We start from the raw sequence: 20,898 nt of genomic DNA on the forward strand, positions 1-20,898 counted from the left end.
CGCCGTCAGATCCTTCCTGCCACTGCTGCAGCAGGGCCCAGGTTGTCCTGTGCGTGCGTATGTACACACCAAGAGTTCTCGGTCCCCTCCCTGGCTTAGAGAGCTCTTGGCAGGCTTGCGGCATCGTGTTTGAGCTGGGGATGAGACCGAGAAGAACTTCCAAATATAAGCTGTGTTGCTCACATTTTTTATACACTGCAGTTGTGTTCTCATAAAGCATGACTTGTGTTTGAAGGCAGTGTATTGATGATGCTGCTAGAAATGGATGTCTTGCTTCTCTGCTAAGTGCTTTTTGTGCCTGCAGATGCGAAAGTAGTTATTAATGCGGTTGTGAAAATGTGCCCTGTTTTAAAATGCTGGTTCACAGCCAGTGCTCCCGTTCCTTTTCCGTGTTAAGGGATTTAATGTTGCTCCATACAGCTCACTGAAGATTGCTGCCTTAGCATAAGCAAAACAGGAAAAAACATTGGTGTGTATGTATAATAAAGGGCTGGAGTGAGCTGTGGTTATGTTCTCTGTAATTTTGGATCTTTTGTATTTTTATGAAGAAACAGGCAGTCATTATAGCTGGAAGAGGAGTTCAGAGGTGCTGGAATTAAAAGCATGAGAACATTTCACTGCAGAATGATTGAAACCATGCTTCAGAAAAATAAGGGACTCAGAGTTTCAGCACAGCTAATTGTTCTGAGCGAGAGTTAGGAAATAGGACTGTGAGAGGCCACAAAGGTCAGTAACATTGCAATTAGTGTGAACAAGCAACTAACTACCTGATGAGATAGGGATTTAAGATGGGCAAGCGTACGCTCTTCATTTTCAGCTTACCTGAGACATGAGACTACCCGCTGCAACCGGTGGTTATTAGGACTTCCATACCCCTCTGCTCAGTGTGCTAGTTTCTGGTAACTCCAACTGCTTCACTTGGGCTTCAAGGGCTTCTGTCTAGTTCAGAGGAAAAGCTGTTACCTCGGAGGAAGAGGAGTGGGTAGGTGTGACTGACCTGGCCTGCCTTCTTTACCTGCCTCCAGCCCAGTAAGTCAGATCCCCCAGCTTCCTTGTCTGCTTCTCTGGTGGTGAGACACCTGGTGTTGGCGTGGTGAGCTCCTGGCTTGTTCTTCCCCTGCTGATGCAGTTGGAAAAGGAGCAATAGGTTTATATAAACACCAAAAGCCTGTTTTTGTGACAGCCTGCAGCCTGGAGAAGTAGTGCTCAGTTTGCCACTCGGTGTGGGTGTGCTTACACACGAGCGTGTATGCAAGTATACAAAACTGCTCGAAAAGTGGTATCTGGCTGTGGGGTGGTGCAGCACGGATTGCTCCTTGTTGGAGGAATCTACACTGCATATGCTTCCAACAGAGGTGATCTCTGAGCTCTTACGCCAGGTGTAATTCAGAGTCTAAACCCCAGGCTCATGCCAGCGGCATAGGCAAATCCTGACCCATTAATGTTGTTACCGTTGTGGATGACTGTTAAGGCTGTGCTTTAGGTTTCAAGTCTTATGTCAGAAGGGTGCTGTTTTCTTACATGTATTTGCACAAAGCTCTGCAGCAGCCGTGTGTCCCTGTGTAGGACAGGCTCTGCTTTTGCAGGGTGTGAAGTGATGGTTGTGTGAATTCATGTGGGGTCAAACCTGCCAGCTGGCTGTCATGTCAATATTTCCTGGGCAATCGTTTGCTTTAATATGGCAGGGGACTCCAGTGTTCAAGTGTAGCTGAAAACCACACAGGATGCTGAATTTGCATAATGTGGTTGGACACAGAGCCTGCATGAAGACCTTTGGTGGCCTTTGGGCCTCCAAGCCTAAGGGATTGCTGGATGGATGTTACCCAGAATGTCCAGGGGCCGTGCACTATGTGCAGCGTGAGATGCTGTTCTCATGCAAGGGTTTGTGTAGATGCTGGCTGCCTTATTACAGAAGTAAATCCATTTCCACTCAAAGCAAAGCTGTTTGGAACTAAAAGCACAAAAAAAAAAAAAAGTGGAGGTGTTAGTAAAGCCATTACCTGGTTTCCTACTTGTGTCTGTTTTCATTAGTTTTCTCATGGGCCTTTTGACTGGCAGACTTGTTTTTGCTAATTATCTTAAATGTGCTTAGTGATATTGACAGTATAGAATTTTCTGAAGTAATAAGTAAACAGAGGCTTTTTTTTTTTTTTTTTTTAAACCGTGGCTTTAGTTTCTCCTTAGTAAAAAAAAAAAAAAAAAAAAATGCTGCTGAAGATACTCCATGACTGCATGGCAAAGGTTGATTCAAATTGTTTCTAGTATGCAGAAACTAACTTGTCACCTTCCACTTTGTGACATGGTATCACCCCAGTAACTGTTTTACTGTTATTTTTGTGTTTTGGAAGTAATATACATGTAGTGGTGGCTAGGAATTGCTTAAGGTTTAGTCCTCTAACAGCTTTGCTAAACAAGTATCTGTGAACTGTATACAGACATGTTTTGGGAACAACTGAAAAAAAAAAAAAGTTGAGGGAGGCGATGCTGAGGGAATATTAAAATGTTATTTATTCATTTAAAATCAAGACTTTGACCTTGTTTTTTTCTGTGTTCTTTAACAGGCTTCCTATTTGGCATGTCTTTTGTGAAGACAGTCTTTCATCTGCAGTGCAATATGCCTCAAGTGATGCTTGTGCCCTGGCAAGTGATGGCGAAAACATCCAGGATAAGGTATGGTAAATAAATCATGTTAATTAGCTCCTTAGTCTGACTTTTTATTTGAAAAAATAAAACTGAATCATACACTTTGGTTCATAGCCTTCTTGGCTGGAATGTTTGATGTACTCACGTGTTCTGTGAACCGTGATATCTGCCTGGTTTTGCTTCCTTTACTCCATTTGTTGCTCTTATCTGACAGTACAGCTGGGCAGGTTTTGGGGGGAGGGAGACAAATAGTCAAGCTAGCAATGGTGGTCCAGTGTTTTCTTTTATATGGGGTGCTGGCTGTCAGAAGCGGTTATTGGGGGCTGTACGTGGCTCTGTAGAGACCATGATAAGAACTGATGGCCTTGTGAAGTCTTGGCTGCGGTGTGCACATTGCGTCTGTGTTGTGTTAGAAACCCAGTGCACGAATGACTGCTATCCTGAATAGAAGGTTTAAGATAACTTGTTTCATTAAGTCCGTCTTCATCCTTTTTTCATCCCCTCTAATAAAAATTAACAAAGCTAAAATAGGTATGTAAAATTAAAAAAAATTGTCTCTTTCTTACTCGCATTGCTTGGCAGTACTGAGTGTACTGGGTTCTACCGTGATTAACCCATGGTGGGTTTCTGCATGTTTCAATTCCATAGCGAGTTCTCAAGCAGTTGAGCTGTATCAGAAAGTCATGGTGATTTGATTCAGTTTTATTTACACAGGTAAAGAATCATCCTATGATAAGCACAGATAACGATGTTAAGGGCGTCCCATTTCCCCCTTCAGTCAGTAGTAGTGTCATGGTCCTGATTCCATGAAAATTTCTATATGTCACATAAAAACTGGGAAATCACGTCAAGTGTTCTAATAGACTCAAGTGGTGAGCTGTCTGGCTAGAAAAACTTACTTTTTTGTCATCCGTTTTTTACACATTTTATTGTTTAGGGCAGCTTTTTTTTGCCAGCTTGTACATCCAAATAGCATTTGGTTTTATTCTTCTGGCTGCCTGAATTTGGTGGACAAGCTGTGCTTTAAAGCCACAAGAACACAGGAGGTGTGTTTTTTTTTTTTTTGTTTTGTTTTTTTAAATCCTGCTTAGGTTCAATGGCTGCTACAATAAACCTGAAAGGATCAAGTGAGCTTTGAGATTGGGAAGCTGCTGGTGTATGTCTTCCTGCTTCCTTCAGCATTGTTCCCTTCATTCCATTAGCATTGCTACATTATTAAGATAATTTCTCAGCTTAAACCTCAAGATGTGAAAGCTCATACATCATGCTATAATTTTTTATTCATTAAGGGAAAATCTCAGTTGCGTGAGAAGTCTTAAGCATTTGGCTGTTACTTCTTAACAGGCTGCTGGAGATGTCTTGTAAGGAGCAGTGTTCCAGCTCTTGTTCAGTTTTCTTTAGTTGTCTTCTTGAGTTATTGTTGGTGTTTAGTCTTGTATAGCATAGCGGCCTGTTTTGGGGTCCAAACACTAGCACTTCTGTTTGACCAGAGAATTTTAGATTGCCCTTGTAAAAACAAGGGCTATGGGAATTCCTACCGGATTTGTTTTCGTATTTTAAATAATTGTTGTAGAAAGAATGTTCTCAGAAATAACTTGTGTATTGTGTAGTCATTTTCCTTTAAAAAAAAAAAAAAAAAATTTTGTAGAGTGAAGTAAATTGATTACACAGCCTGGTGCTTATAGAATATTTTCTTCGTAAATTGCATATTCTTGCTCTGTGAACTCATTGCACCTGACAGTAAATCTTTAGTTGTAAAAGCAAAAGCTTTTTAAAAAGGTTACAACAGACTTAGGAATTTATTGTAGTTTCACTGATACGACTGCTATAAAATGTGCCGGGTGTTACTTTGTAGTCCTTTTTTAATGGTTGTCTTTTGAAAGCCATTGTAGGATCACTTTTCTTCCCTCTTCTGGGCAGCACAGGAATAGGGAGGATCTGTGAACACAGCAGACTATGGCAGAGTGATTGACTTGCCTTAGCACAGGAGCTGAATGGCCTCAAACTTGCCCGTGAAAGTTTAACTGAATTGATTTTATTTGCTGTAGGGTTTGTATGGATGAGAATTTAACCGTACGTGGGCAGTGGTTCTGAAGGTTCATAAAGCTTAGTTTCTTGTTGATGTTTGGGTGGTTGTAAAGGTAGTAATCAGTCTCTGCCAAAGCTAGCTCCTCTTATTAGAATAAGAAGGCATTTGTTACTGCATACATACTGTTTTACCTTTTAATACACTAGAGGGAAGAGGCTGGTCCCAGACTGGAGTCTGAGCATGCAGACTCAAGTACGCAGAGTTACTCCACAGAAGAGCTACTTGATGACTCTACAAAATCTGACCAGGTAAGCCTATTATTTCACTCACTCTCCTTACGCTCTTCAAATGCTTCTTGTATTTCACAGTCTTTCATTTTGAGTTGTCTAAAGCTCTTGGTAACCATCTAGGTAACCATCTATCACATTTCACTTGCACGTAGGGTTGCTGCCAGACTCATTTCCAATGAAGAAGAAAACCTGTGAGCTAGCAGATCTTGCATTTCCCATGTGCATAAGTAATAGTAATTTAGTATTTGTAGGTACTGAGTAAATCTTTCCAAGGTAAATTAAAGATGGATGTTACAGGTATGGATGTCACTCCTAAAAAAAAAACAAACAAAAACAAAAACAAAAAACAAAAAAACCAACTCACTGAAATCTTTTATATATAGGTCAGATGTGGGGATTGTAACAGTCACTTTTTATCTTTCATCTTCCATGCCTTTTGTCATTTTTTTCCATTGTTTAAAATGAAAGCATTTTCCAAAGGGTTTTGTTTTAACTATTTGCAGGGTTGTTAATATTAAGTCAGTGCCAGGTGCTAAATGTTACGAAGCCCACTGTTACAGATGACTTAACATATACATTTGTGCTCTGTAGGTTACAAGACAACAGAAGTAGGATGTACTTCCGATGATATATATTGCATAGTTTAAATATGTAATTCTGTGGTGTAAACCTAGACTACTTCATGGTTAGTTAAATGACTTAGAGTAATCCTGGTATTGACAAGAGACTCTTGTTTGAAGTGTTTTTATTGCCACAAAGAATTGATCTGACCTGTTTTGGTGGCTGTGTACTCCTCCAGATTCAGAAATACTTACTTTGGTTAGGCTGTGCACATGCTTATAAAACTGAGGAACTAGAATTAGTACACCTCAAGATTACTGAACTCTCAGAAGTGGTAAGTGATTTATCTTTAGTTACAGCAGAGGATAGACTTCTGAATGCATTTCTGACCTCCATTGGTGTGTTAAAATTGTAAGCCTTCCCCAAAGCGCAGCCGAAGATGAAAATTAAACTGTATTGAAGCATGAAGCATATAGAACTGCTCATTTCAGTTGTTGAAATACTCAAGCTAGTTTTCTTGTGGTTATCTTTTCGTAGTCTTTTCCTCATGGTTGATGAAGCCGTTGCATATGCTTTTCCAGTTAATACTTTTATGCTGTTGTTGTAGGCTGTGAAAGAGTGTTGTAACTGCCCTGAAGTAGCACTGAATGCCAGCTAGGTTTACGAACAAAGAAGACTTTTCTGATCTATCCTGCTGTCTGATTTTCAGGTTTATTGATGACAGAAATCTCAATTACTGAACTGTTAAAATTTTGTAGGTGTTCTTACAAGAACTCTTTCTCTGTTCAAGTTTTCTAAAACTTATGTTCATCTGTAATGTTTTCACAGGCTAAAGAAGTAAGTGAAACAAGCCAGCTTGAAGCTCAGACTCCAACTCCGGTAGATTTAAATGGAGCTTCACCTAGCATAGTTGCAAGCACTGAAAATAATTCCAGTTCACCTACCTCAGAGATATCTACAGTCTCGCAGCCTGAGTAAGTTTTTTTTGTTTGTTTGTTTGTTTTTTTTTAATTTTATTGTTTTGGGCTTTGACAGAATACCACTTTTTCTGATATTGTTAAAAGGGTTACCTGTTCAGGTGTAGCAGAGGGGTGTACTTCTCTAGACTGTTACGTGCTATTATTTTGCTCTTCTTTGGTTTATGGTGTCAACACTAATGGAATATGCCATCACTTAATCTGCAGACTGAGAGTTGCATACTTGCTTGACTGTTGCCATTACCAGTTTTAAGGCCCTGCTCTGAAAAGGGGAAATTCAATGTCTCTTATATGCTATGTAGTCTGTATTATAAAAGCCACCGGGTCTTCAACATCAGGATTTCTGCCCCTCACAAATGTGCTGCACATATGTGATAAAGAACATCATGGCTGAGTGATGGCCTCTGTTTTCAGTTAAGGGTTAACTTCGTAGGGTTTGGGGTTTTGCTCCAGGACTGGGAACAGAGCAGTCTTAAATGAGTTCTGTTATTAAGAGACTTACAATAAAAATGACAAATTTCATTATAAGCATATCCAAGTTGTTTGTAAATCTAGTACTTAGCAGTGTATTGTGAAGCTACCTCTGCTGCTGTAGACAGAGTCCTTTGAGAACCGATGTCCCTACTTCTGTTTCCGTTCTTCTGTGGAATGCTGTGCAGCCAAATTTGAATAGTAGTATAGGAATTCATGTGTTTATATTTCTAGGTACTTGCACAAAATTCTCCTTGTTCTTTTCTGCTTTAAGGTTATATATTTTTTTTGTCTGCTAATAAAGGTCTAGTATTTTGACAGATAAAATTTAGCACATTAGAAGTGAAGTATAATTCCCTAGTTCTTTTTTTGTGTATGTGTCCAGTTTTGCTGATTTACTAAATTCAGTGGTCTTAGCATAGAAAAGGTCTGAAAATCTTGTTGTCTGACTGATCTTACCTAGTCTGCTGGGGCTAACGCTTAAGTACCTTTAAACATCTTTAATCACAAGTCTTGGAAAATCAAGTTCCCAAAACTTGCAGTTTTCATAAAGCAAAACTGGAATGTAACTTCAGTGTTTCTTTTTATAGCTTTTGTGGACTGCTGTACCAACTTGTTTATATGACTAGATGCAGGCCCTACTGTTGTCAGGTGCTGGAGGAGATTCAGGATCTTTGTCTAAAAGAAAAAGCTCAGTGTCGTGGACTTGTTGAAAATAGTCTTGTGCTACTGTAGTTGCTAGAGTGGTGTACTATGAAGACTCAAACTATCAAACAAAGGAGTATTGAAACTTGCTTTGGAGCACCTGGTTTATTAGTTGTGGGTAGGAGTGCTCTGATCCTGGTATTCTTTAGGGGAAGAAAGGACAGGATCAATAGAGGGGACGTAGCATATTTATATATTTTTTTTCAAACTTCAGTTTTACTTTAAATACGAATTTGTAGTCTATTTTACTACAGACTATCTTAATACCCAAGAAGGGTGTGGATGCAGTCCAGCTCCACAGTTAAACAAGATTTTTAAAAAGACTCAGCTGCATTTGTTATTGTTAGACAACATTTTTTCTCTTTTAGGTACTAATTCTTATCAGTGTAACAAATTGCAGCTCCAGTAGGTGTTACTGGTCTGGTACTGCTGCAGGACCTCTTAGACAAAATATTCTGGAAGTAATTTTATTCCAGACTACTTCAAAATAAATCCTTTCTTGCTGCCATTGTAGCTTATCTTTGCAGCCCTAATTTGTGGAAAGCTTATTGAAAAATAATTTGTGCTCTTCTGGTTTTAAGTGACAACAGCTGCTATGCATGGTAAGCCTGGTAATGCACTTGAAAAATGAAGGCAAGGCTACTAACAAATGAAAGTGCACAAAGCAGGGGGGTGCTGCAGTTCCTAGGCTTGTGCTACTCCTGCCAAATCTAGATACTGAAGGCCAGGCAGGTACACCCTGATATCTATCTCTCTCTATATGAACTTAGAGATATGTGATACATATGATTATATGATATATCTGGTGCATATATATGTCAGTTCATGCTTGATGTATATTTTAAGTTGGTAACTACTCATACTGTCATCTATTCATCATTTTTTCACCAAGATCAAGAATATGTGGAGCTTTTTAGTTAGAAGCAGAGTGGTCACCCCTACTTTGGCTGTTAGTGTTATGTGCAGAATTAGCCTGTGTGCATCTCAGACATGCATCTTGGGGGATTACGGAGAAACTATTCTGTTTATAGCTACTAACTTCTTGTATTTGAGGGGTTTGATAGATTGTGCTACATAGTCTTGAATGCCTCTGAGTTTTTTTGTTTTGTATCAAGGGAACTTAATCATGTGAAAGGTACTAAAATTGTACCCTTGTGTTTGTTATGGCTGCTTTTTGTGAATGTAGCTGTCAAAACTGAAAAGATGACTTTCTACGTTGCCCAAGTGCTGTTTGTTTTTGCAGATTTGTGTGCTTATGTTGAAATTTAGGAAGCAGAGTAAAGGCTCTTAGTTAAATCTGGCTTATAACCTTCTAGATCAATATGAAACATCCCTGCACTGGAAACTCATCCCTCCCCACCCACTCCATGACTCCTAAAGAGCATGCAGGGAGGCTTTCTTTGCATTTTTGCCCTAGTATTTGTCTGATGCAGTATGTTTGTTCTCCTTGGGAAAGGAGAATTAAAGCAATGGGCAGATAAGCAAGTTCAGGCTGCTCATGCAGCATAGGTAATGATCTACTGGATTACATCATTTCTGTTGCACTAGCAGAAAAAAAACGAATGGAAAAAGTCCGGCAGGCTGTGCCACGTACTGTTATGCCACACCTTTCCTTGTGGAGGTTTGGCCAAGTTCTGTTCTGACTGTTCCCCATTGACTTGGTAACATTAGGAGCTTTTAGTTATGGGACTCAGTCTCCTGTTTAAGACTCTTTGTTGGAAGAAAGAAGATTGCTGGAATTCCGATTGTGAACCTTGTAGTTTGTAGTAGTGATGGGCAAAAGTATCCATTGCAATGTTTGTGATAAGTTAAGTGGGAGTTCTGGGAGATGGGAAGCTAGCTTTGAGTTTATTTGACTAGAGTGAAGAAGAAATCCTGTTCTTGCACAACTGAGAATGCTGTCCCACGAATACGGCATACTTCATTCCCCTTGTTTTCTTAATTATTTCTGAGATTGTTTTTTTTAAAGCTTTCAAATATCTTTAGTTTATCTAGTTGATTAGCAGGGTTACTTGTATTATCAGAAGGGTAAAAAGCATATTGTTTCTTTCCTTCAGTGCAATAGAAAATTCCCGTGCTGATACCCCTGTAGTCAGCTCTAGTGAAGCTGAACAGTCAGAACCTGACTGTGATATTGGTGGGACACTTGAGGCTGACCCTCAGAGTGAGCCTTCCTCTTTTGTCAGTCCACCAGAGAGGTGAGTATTGAAGTAGGTTGTGAGACTGAATAATTTAAAGGTAATTGTTCATTTCTGTCCTAGCCTTGCAACAAAGATCTGCATGTGCTTGCTTATCCGCATTTGTATGTGTGTTTTAATATTGTGTATGACTGAAAATGTGATCGTTTTATAGGTCCTAATGCTCTAAAATTTTCAGCCTTGCAGGCCAACATATAGAGAACATATCTTCTTCACATGGCAAGGGAAAGAAGACAAAATCTGAGTTTGAATCAAAAGTTGCAGCAGCTGAAAAAGGGGCAGATCAAAAATCTGCTCTGAATGCCTCTGAGAACTTAAAAAGGGAGGTAAGCAGTACTGAGATTCTGCTCAGCACGCACAAGAGTACGAAGGCCTTTGTTAAATAATCAACAGTGTTAAAGATGAGTGATTTCCATCGCTTTTTTGATTGCCACTGTCTAAATGCATAGCTCTTGCATCAGAAGCACTGCGTGCGGGTCTGATGTTGCCCTCTCAGCAAAGGTTTAAAATGGAAGAACAGGGCAGCAAGGTCAATCATTTTGCACAACTCAGTTTTTCTGAGCTGTCTCTTCCAGTACAGGATCTAGGGAAATCATGTCAAACAAAACCATCTGGAGCAGAATCCAGAAGAACGGTTCTTGGTATAATAGGTAGTGAAAGTGGGACTTGCTGTAGGATGCTGGCTTCCTCTGCGTGGGTTAAAGAAATGCAGGGGGTTTGTGGTCCAGGTAAGCTTGTAGAACAGAAGTCTGAAAGTTGACTCTCTCGACTGAGTCAGGAAGTCCTTAAGCAGCAAGCAGATAGCTAGAGGCAAAGACGACACTTGGAGGAAATATACAATGTTTGCTGTGTTGTTACTCTTTCCTAAGTATCTTGTTTGCCCAGTGTTAAAATTGGGTTACTTAGCTTAGACAAGACTTAGCCTGAACTGTGGGACTGCCTTTATGTTCTCATTGAGAGGCATTTTATAAAGCTTATTTGTTTTTATATAGGTAAAGAATGTCCAAGGCCACAGTAACACCACATTTTGCTATTTTAGGATCACATTTAGATTGCCACTAATAACTTTGTTAACTTTTTAAATGTGTAGTCTATCTAAGAAGTTACTCCCACTGAACAGACTGTGGTGTGCCTTAAAATGCAGTCAGAAAGAGTATTCTAAAGAATTTGACTACAAAAAATGGTGTAAAGTGATTTTTATAAAATGCTTTAAATATTTTTTTTTTAAATAACCTAATTCTTTAATGACTGAATTAAATAATTGTGGCGTTGCATTCTGTCATAGTTAAGCAAGAGCATTGTTTACTCAATTGGCTTTTTGATTTGTCACTTGCCTCATAGTCCGGTGAGGATCAGATATTTCTGAAATTTCTTGGGAGAAGAAAATAGGCATTTTTTTAGGTCCTCTGATTTCAAATTATATGGGGATGTATATTTGGATATGTCAAATCTAAAGGTCAGTTGCGCTGTACGTCATGTGAAGAATTCTGTCATGTCACTTTTATCTAAGTATGTGTTATTCCTCTCTGTTTGAGGGCTTTCAGTTACAGAACTGTGTGAAATACTTCAAGTACAAAGATGTCAGCCTACAAAGCAGTCCTTCTGGAAATTACTCGTAAAATATTGGCTGCAAAACAACAAATCTTCCTCACTTTAAATGCCTAGCAAAAGGTTTTTTCACATGACGTGCTGGAAATGTGTTTATATGAAGAAGTTAAGACTTCAAATGGTAGTATAGACTGTGGTTAAATTAAAGTGTAATTACTTTGGCAAGTCCAAAACATGTTTTCTGTATTAAACATAAAATATTTCTTTTAAATATCCAATTCTGGTGTTTTTTGTGGTTTTTGGAATTTCCGGGGGACCTCTGGAATTCTGACATGACCAGCGTTTGTCTTTTAAAGATTTCTGCTGTAGGGAAACCTTTTTTTCTTAGGGAGAGGAGAAGCAAAAATCTTGAAGACAAAGCAGTTGTTTTATCAGACAGAAAGTTTACATTGTACTTGAAATGTATTAATTCAGTGACAAAAATTGTCAGTATCTCAGTGAAAGCCTAAGATTCTGGGAGGAGACCATCACATGTTTATCTACCTTGGTACTAAGTTTTCAGCATGTGTCTAAATGATGGATCTCCTGTTGACTTGATGTAGAAGTTGAGCAGGCATTGATTTTTTTTATTTTTTTTTTATTTTTAAGAAAAAAAAAAAAAACACAACAGACATTAATTCGTCTTTGTTTCAGTGTTTGTATTGAAAAATATTTGCAATTGGTGTTTTCTTTCTTTCTTCCAGAAAGACTATAAGAAAACAGGAGAAATTGACCCTACATCTGTTATAACTCCAAAGGATCCTGGAGATATTCCGACATTTGATGAATGGAAGAAGAAAGTCATGGAAGTAGAGAAAGAAAAGAGTAAGTTCAGGATTCATTTGCTTGCCTTAAATACAGATTGCTTTAATCTTCTCTTAAATCTGAATAGTGAAACTAGCTGAATCCAGAATGCAGCCAGTAGGTTTGCATTCCTACTAGAATTACATGAGTAATGGCATTTATTACATAAAAGTAGTGACAGCAGTTCCCTGCATGTGGAAACATTTGTTGTGTGAGTGTTACAATACCGGTATTTTCTGTTCCTAGGTCAATCAATGCACCCTTCTGCTGTTGGTGGACAGCATTCCACAAAAAAGGTTCAGAAAAACAGAAATAACTATGCCTCTGTAGAGTGTGGTGCCAAAATTCTGGCAGCAAATCCAGAGGCAAAGGTAAGCATTCACTAATTATTAGCATGCATTACTTCAGTTTAAAGTCATGCAAAAAGTAGTGCAAAGTACAGCTACGTAAAAGTGAACACTGATTTTTGAAGTCATCTTTTATTTTGGGGTTTGGGTTTATTGTGATTTTGGGTTTATGTAAAAATGGCATGTAAACAGTGATCTGTCCCTCTTATTTAAGAGGGATTGCTGCAGAGAAAAACTTCTCTTTGACTGAAATATTTGGAAGGGGGAGGAGAATCTGCTCAGTATAGAAATTGGACAAAGTTGTATGAAATAGCTCACCATAGTAAATAAGCTGTGATTGCCCAAGGCTGATGTGGTATACTGTCACCTGTATATTATTGTGCTTAAATGTTATGAAACCTGATATTAATCTTCAGAACTAATACTAAGTTTATTTTCGTGGAGTGGGAGGGCATGGGAAACTTGGTGATGTTATTATCTTCCATACAACATAAAATACTAATTGTTGTATTCTTTATACAGAGCACGTCTGCTATTTTAATGGAAAATATGGACCTTTATATGCTAAATCCGTGCAGTACTAAAATCTGGTAGGTTACAGAGGTTTGCCTGTTTGTAAAGGCTAATTCTAGTTTTCCATCGCTACGGGGGTGCGCGTGTACTATGGAACTGGCTGGATCTTGGTGCATTTGTGCCTGTGAAATGTATGTAGGGAGCTTTAACTGATTTAGCAGAAGGCATTTAAGTGTGTCCCCTGTAGAATTATGTCTCTGAGTGCTACGATTAAGGAGATAACTTTGTTCACGTTGTCATTTGTAGTTGTGACATAACTGTAATTCAAAAGAAAAAGAGCTGGGTATTCAAGTAAAGCTTTTGGTTTCTTTCCTCAGTTGCCAAATACTTGCAGGACGCATTATTGCTATTTACCACATATATAAATAATTGGCCTTTCAGGTATATGACTTAAGTGGTGGTTGCTATCCTTAGTTTTCAGTTCTGTGACTTGCTGCCCTTGATTTTGAAGGGATCAGCAAGTGATGCCTCCTAATTCTATAGCATTTCTGTAGTGTTCCTTTATACCCAGTGAAGTAAAGGACTGAGGAGTGTAATCCTACAGGTGGAGTGCTTCTATTAATAATTTCCTTTATGTCTTCAAGGTTTGTTATTGAGCTTTGTGAACCAATCCAAGTAAAACAGCTTGATATTGCGAATCATGAATTATTCTCTTCAACTCCTAAAGACTTTCTGGTGTCCATTAGTGACAGGTATGTTATCAAAATCAGCTCTTTTGAATGAAGAATGAAATAACTATTAAATGTGTCTGTATCAGGCATGATTTGTGCATTATTTTATGCAAATTGAGATGCGTTGTGAAATGACAGATTTTCTTTGTGTGTATACGATCAGTTACTAGCTTTTTTCCCTGTGTTTCCTGTGTTTTTTGTGTGAAGAATAGTCTTACTTTGCTACACATCTCTTCATTAAAAAGCACAATGCAGCTATAATGCAACTCAAAAAAAACCAAACTAATAATAACTTATTTTGCAGACAGGTGTTTTGGAAGACATAAATGTCTTTAAACAGCAGAGTATGGAGTTTTGAATTTCATTAGATGACTATTTTTTTTTGTTTGTTTTCTAGGTATCCAACAAACAAATGGATTAAACTAGGTACTTTCCATGCTAGAGATGAGAGGAATGTCCAAAGCTTTCCTCTGGATGAACAGATGTATGCCAAATACGTTAAGGTAACTTAAGCATAAATGTTTTTGCAGGGTTGTCAGAAAATGAAGTGTTTGCTGGTTTTACCTTCTATCTGGAAACGTGTTATCAAAGCATTCATTGCTATTAATTGCATTAGTTTCAGTATTGGCCTCATACTAAATGTCTGTCAGACAGTCACAAGTGTTACCTTTCTCAAATGGTGCCTGATAACGTGTTGGAACGCGTGTGTTACCTTGTGTCCAAGAGCTTCCTTAGTTGCTATCTGAATGTAGAAAAATCCAGGCGATGTTCTGATTTGCTTGACTTACCAAACCGTCTTTTGAATATATGATTAAAAATGTAATCCTATTTTGTCTTTTGGCTGTATCTGCTTGTGTGTATGTATGTACATCTATGCACATACATACACATTCTCCTGGAGCACAGATTAGAATAGTGCATTTCTTGATATGTTTGTGCAGTATTCTGCTGTATAGTTGTAGGTGAACATGAAAGAGTAAACATTTAAATTCCTGGTTTTGCTCGACAGACTCAAAGTGCACTTTTGCATTTTTTCAATCATAACTGCTATGTGAGCAAATTACTTAGAATTACTGCTACTGGAGCTAAATGTCTCAAATTATAACTTCAGAAGGCTTTTCACATTACTGCAACACAGGTTTTTGGGGAATTATGAAACACTGTTTGCTTTTTAAAAAGAAATCTGACTTTGTACATTCATTTGGAGGTAAAATTTACTTCCAGAGGCTGCTTTGTTTAAAACATCTTAATTGTAAGAAGCCTGTACACCTTGCACGATGCATCTAGTTATTTTTTAAAGCAAACATCAGTGCGACATAAAACTGAATCTCAAAGCTGAGACTGAAGTCCACTAAAGCAGTATGACCCTTTCACTTCCTGTGTTACGGGTTACTGGGGCAGTGAATGGAACTGAAAAACAGAAAGCAACTGCTTCGTCATGGTAACTACTGAAATTAGGTTTGCCTGATGGGAGAGATCCCTGTCTTGCATTTGCCATGATCTCTGACCTATCAAAATAGCTTGCAACAGTGTTTATTCAGGAGATTCAACCAGAATAAAATTCCATAAATAATGTGGTGCTTGCACAGGGTTAAAAGCGTTACTGAAGATACTGTGATGTAGTGGAGCTGTAATCCAAATAAAATGCAGACTGTTTAGGCCCTCTCAGCAATGTTACCTTGTAATTAAGGTGCTTACAAAAACTGAATACTGGATTGTGCTATTAAATTGTTCTGTGCTTTCTTCAAAAGGTAGCTGTAATAGTTATCTATTGAATTTATATACCCAGAAATTCTGCATGAGTCAGGATAAAGACCTCATTTATTTTTAATTGTGTTTCTGGCTGAATTAATGCCTTAAGGTATCTAGAATCTTGACTGTCACTGAAGCTCCAAAATTACACTGGATGCTTCAGCAATTAATCTCCTGGAGGATATGGTATTTTGCCTTGAATAATATACTGTGGTAATTTTTTTTAAAGAACTTATAGTAATGTTTTCACTTTATAGCATAAAATGTAAGCGATTTCTAGGAGTGCCTAGTCTGCAGGATGAGTCCAAAAAATGTTCAGAAAGGTTTATTTTTTGAAGTAGCTTAATAAATGATCTGAAATTGACTCTTTGTAGGAGTGTTTTTATGAAAATAGTTACCTTGATCTCATTTGCAAATTATCACAGTCCTTCATTGAGAGTTTCTATGTAGTGGTTTTATAAGTGCATTCTACTCTTCCAAGCTGAGTTTAGACTAAATACCAGAGTGTAGTTAAGATCTCGCTAGAAATATACTGAATGAAGCTTCCAAATGTGTAAGATGTTCTATGCACAATCTTCCAGTTGTCTCTACAAATTGCAGCATGTTACATTGAACTCAAAGCAGTAGCAGGACATAGAATGCATGCTATGATTTTTTCTTTTGTGTCACTTCCTGTAATCTGTGCTCTTTAAAGGGGAAAAATTACACATAGTGAATATAACTCACCTTAATACTTTGTCTGGAATCGTGCTGCTTAGAAAAATTGAATAACTTCACAAAGTTAATTAATAAAACGTGTTGCATGCTAATTGCTGTCTGCAAGGTATGAGGGCTAAATGAAATCTGCTACCTAAAGCATATGAAATAGTATTGCAACTTTATCCTTCATAACTTGTCATCCTAGGCATTATAGTAGTGAATTGAAAACAGCAAAACTCTGTAGTTGCCTGTGGCATGTTTGGCCTTTGTACTGACATCTTTTTTTTTTTTTTTTTTCTTTTCCTTTCTCTTGCTTCAGATGTTCATCAAGTACATAAAGGTTAGCAACCTCTTCTTTTGGAATGCTGAATGCATAGGGCTTGGGGTTTCTCTGCGGCTCAGCACATTAATGCATGGCAAGAATAAAGCTTTCAGTCTTTTCTGTTCTGGTGTTTTGGGCAATCTGCAAATCCCTTGTATAAAACAAAAACAAACAAACAAAAACACCCCCCTATGTTAAATGGATTCTTAACTCCATGGATCTTTGGTCTTTCATTTTAAGTATGTTTTATTCTGTAGGTGGAGCTGATATCACACTTTGGATCAGAACATTTTTGTCCCTTAAGTCTTATAAGGTAATGTCAAGTATTTTGCTTTGTATTTCTACCTTTTTGCAATGTGGATTAGTGTGTTCTAACAAGAGCTGGGAAACAAAGTCTGATTTTCAGCATACCTAAGTTAGCTGGAAATGCTGCAAATTGACGTAATTGCCTAAGATGACCTGCTGCATAATGTTCTCTTCACATGTGTTTAAATAAGCTTCACATTTTTTAATTCAATTTCCCATTATGTAGGGAATAGTTTGTATTTGCTGGAGGTGAGGCAGAGAGGGTAGAGAACAGGGAGCATGAGCAGCCTCCCCGTGAGGACATGAGCATTTATTTCAAGGCTGACCAAGCAAAACAAGGAACAAGTGGTACGCTAAAAAGAGCAGGTGTGCTGAGTGCTGTTGAGAAGCTGTGTTGCAGGCACCCGAGGTATGACCAGTCAGTAATATTTGAAACATCTAAATCAGAACTGTACGTGTAGTTCTGTGCTGTTCCTGAAAACCACTTTAAGTTCTGCTGTTAAAGCCATGCTAGGACTTGAACCCAAGAAATCCAGTGTTGTAAACAAAACAATATTTTTAGTGAGTAAGACTGCTTTAAATTGCTTTTATTTGAATTGATTTCAGCAGAGCAGGTCAAAGAACATAGCGTGCAAAATCAGGTAGTCAGGATTTAAAGTTTGTCAAAGGTCAAGCTGAGGAGATTTAAGAGCTTGTGGGGCACTTGAGATGAGAACATGTAGATAAGAGTTCAAGTTGAAAAGGAGAGCAGACCTCTTTGGAATCATTACAACTTAAAACAGGATCTTGGTTTGGAGCAGTGCTTGAGAACATGCAACAGACTGGATAGGAGTTTGAGAAACTTACCTGGCAGCGTATCTGCTGCTTGGTCTTGGCTAACCGAAGGTAACTATTGCTTATCTGATTTGTTTGTTCCATACCACATGATGTTACCGTTGCTTATCTAATCATCAGTCATGTCAGGTAATTGCATAGCTAATAGACAAATGCTTGATTTTTGGTTTTTAAAACTGTTTGCAGGGTATTTGGTACTAGCATGGTTGAGGAATATGAAGAAATAGCTGATTCTCAGTATCAGTCTGAACGACAAGAACTCTTTGATGAAGATTATGGTAGGCAATAACTTCTGTTTTTTCCTTTGTTTTGGTATACCTTATGCAAGTCTGTTGACTTGTCTCCTGTGTATGTTAAATGATTTGACTGTTCAATTTAAGTTGTCTTGTTTGATGTTAAGCATTTCTGGGCTTATCCAAGCATCCTTTTAAATTTTAAACTGATAGTAACTCTTTGGAGGATTATTTTAAAACACTAGTAATGTCTTAGTCTCGTTTGTCAGGCTAGTCAATAATACCTTCATGTACTGACAATAGCGAAGGCTAACTAAAATAATCAGAGTAGCGTCCATAGCCTTTTCCCTAGGATTGTTTGGACCATCAATGTTGCAAACAATTGGAAAGGGCTTATGTTGGCTGGCAGACTTCATAAAAGATGTGTGAAAACACCTTCCCCTCATCCTACAGCCCTCATGTGGAAGATTGGGGGAGAAGCCTGCACTAAGCCCAGTTAGCTGTTGGTGAATCCAGGGGAAACTGAAGCTTGAACTCTGAATCTCTTCGTATTTCTCACTGCATTGAGCTTGATACTTCAGTATGTCATTTCTGACCTTTAACTCTATTTCTGTAGCTTTATTTTTATGCTGTCAAACTGACAGTGTTGAATGACATGTTAAATCTTGAGGTTTATTTTGATTGATTGTGACATGTAATTTTGATAGTCATAAATATTCTTCTTTATTCATAGATTATCTGTTGGATTACAATACAGGGGAAGAAAAATCTTCAAAAAATCTCCTTGGTTCTGCTACAAGTGAGTATGACTTGGTAGAAAAATGCTGTGCTGAAATAAGTGAGCTGTTTGACATTGGAATGACACTTCCTTATGCAACAGTTATGACTTCCTGATTTTCCTACTGAAGCAATTTGTTGTGATTCCTATTTAATTGTGTAGGAGTGAACAGTAGCAATTTGAAAACGGATTATCATGAAATACTCTAAGACCAGAACTTTTAGATCTTTTTTTCAGAAACCTCGCTTTCTGTGAGTAAGGATCCTGAGCACCTAAAACAATCTGAATTTTACATAGGGCTATAAACATTCAGCATTAATATGCAGTAGAACCGTAATTACTTGGGAAACTTGGAAATCCAGGCAGAAATAAGGTGCTTTATCTATAGGAAGCAATATAAAGATTTACTTCCTACAGCCTGAGTGGAAGGGATGGAGAATACTTTCTGAGAAGAGTTTGTGTAAATATTGTAGCTTCCGTGTCTTCCATGAGTACTGTATATTTTTTTGACAGAACTGATAGTTCTTGGCTGTCTCTTGTCACTTTCCCCTTTTGGAAAGCCTTCAGATGTGGGTTTTGTTTGGCCAAGTATACTTGAATATTCAGTTTTAATGGTATTCTTAACTCCTAATTTATTTAGGATAATATCAGCTGCCAGACACCCTACACTGTGCCACTCTTCCTTCTGGCCCAGATAATGAAGATCTGTTGTTCAGATTCAAGACTGCAACCTGAAGTTCTCAGGCTTTCCTTACGGTCCGTAGTGTATGAGAGCTGCAGGGTTCTTCACAACCGTCTCCTAGAACATAGTTGTCCCTTACAAAGGTCGTGGCTACGCATATTGCACAGCTTAGCATGGTTCTGAATGGGGCAATAGGTAGTGGAAAACGCAGTTTTTTTCTACTAAATGTTAGCCTCTCACGCATAAGAGAAAGCAGGGTATTCTTGTGTGACACTGCTTATCTTTGGTTTGTGGCCCAAATCCAAATTTCAAGACAACCTGAGGCATATTGATATTCTGTCCCCAGGTGCAGTATTACAAGGTATCGCTCACTGAAAAAAAAAAAGATTCTCAATGTTTTTTTTTAAGTGTACTTAAGACAGCAATGAAAAGATTTGAAACTTCATTGTTAGTGCTTTATCAGCACAGCTGGGCACTAAGACATTGCAGTGGTAATTATTTAATCCTGGCTGATAGATCTTAGTTTTGAGACCTTTTTTCTCCCTAATGTGTTCCTTTTTTGAAGGCGTACCATGTTTGAGAGTATCGTTTTGGGGGGCTTGTGTGTGTTAGAACAAATGAGACAGAATTCCGTTTTAGATTGTCTGTCTTTAAATAGTGACTGATAGCACAATGAGGGAGAGGGACCTCAGGGGAGGGGGATAATGAGCTTCAGGTACATCAATTCAAGAAACATTTTGCTGATTTAGCCTGTGTGGGTAGTTCTCTGCTCTTCTAGCCATCTCACAGACTGGCAGGCTTCTATACCAACCTTCAATTCTCCCGCTCTTTTCTTGCCTCTCCATCAATAATAAGAAATGATGCTACAAGTTTAACAACTTCAGATTGTCACTTTTCAAAGAGTAAAAGTCCAAGGTAAATAACGTAATTCAGGAACATGGTTTCTGACCCATTCTGGAGGGAGGGCAACGATAAGACTCGACAAAGCTTTGTGAAATCGAAGAATTTAGTCAGAACTTCTGAAATGCCCTTCTGTAAATTTGACCTTATCCACATAACATAGATGGTTATATGTTGGTGGGTGTGGGAGGAATGAGCAATGTAGGGCCAACTTTGGTGTGTTTATAGTAAGGTGCTCTTTCACTGTTCTTCACTTTCTAAATAAGCCTACATGTTAGCTATGTTATATATGCCTATATAGAGCAGACTCTTTGCATCTAGTTTTGTGACTTTTATATGGGAAAATACTGTTCTACTTTGTAGAAGGTAATCCAGATCAGTGGATATGTGTTACTGTTTTCTCCCATTTGCCTTGGCTGATCTTGATGGTGATCTGTTCCTTGAATGTTGAAGTGTAAGTTTTCTTCAAATCCCCAAAAACTTGGAATTATGTTGCAGCATCAGAGTTGAAAGTCTGATTCAGGATTAATAAGGTT

General features: G+C 38.2%; 1 protein-coding gene across 6 annotated transcripts in view; it reads left to right on the forward strand.

Annotated features, from left to right (window-relative positions):
* Nucleotides 1-20,898, forward strand: part of SUCO (SUN domain containing ossification factor) — a 40,315-nt gene that overhangs the window by 8,030 nt on the left and 11,387 nt on the right. For 5 of the 6 annotated variants that reach the window (XM_084291305.1, XM_084291306.1, XM_084291302.1 and 2 more), the window contains 14 exons: nt 2,562-2,670; nt 4,879-4,980; nt 6,352-6,497; nt 9,734-9,874; nt 10,053-10,200; nt 12,166-12,286; nt 12,512-12,636; nt 13,135-13,202; nt 13,770-13,877; nt 14,254-14,359; nt 16,627-16,647; nt 16,887-16,942; nt 17,956-18,047; nt 18,736-18,801. In XM_084291305.1, the coding sequence (XP_084147431.1) occupies nt 2,562-2,670; nt 4,879-4,980; nt 6,352-6,497; nt 9,734-9,874; nt 10,053-10,200; nt 12,166-12,286; nt 12,512-12,636; nt 13,135-13,202; nt 13,770-13,877; nt 14,254-14,359; nt 16,627-16,647; nt 16,887-16,942; nt 17,956-18,047; nt 18,736-18,801 (1,409 nt within the window). The remainder of the gene's footprint in view (nt 1-2,561; nt 2,671-4,878; nt 4,981-6,351; nt 6,498-9,733; nt 9,875-10,052; nt 10,201-12,165; nt 12,287-12,511; nt 12,637-13,134; nt 13,203-13,769; nt 13,878-14,253; nt 14,360-16,626; nt 16,648-16,886; nt 16,943-17,955; nt 18,048-18,735; nt 18,802-20,898) is intronic. The other variant, XM_084291304.1, reaches the window with a different exon arrangement.

This window comes from Netta rufina, assembly GCF_964035555.1.
Source record: "Netta rufina genome assembly, chromosome: 8".
NCBI classification, from domain to species: domain Eukaryota; kingdom Metazoa; phylum Chordata; class Aves; order Anseriformes; family Anatidae; genus Netta; species Netta rufina.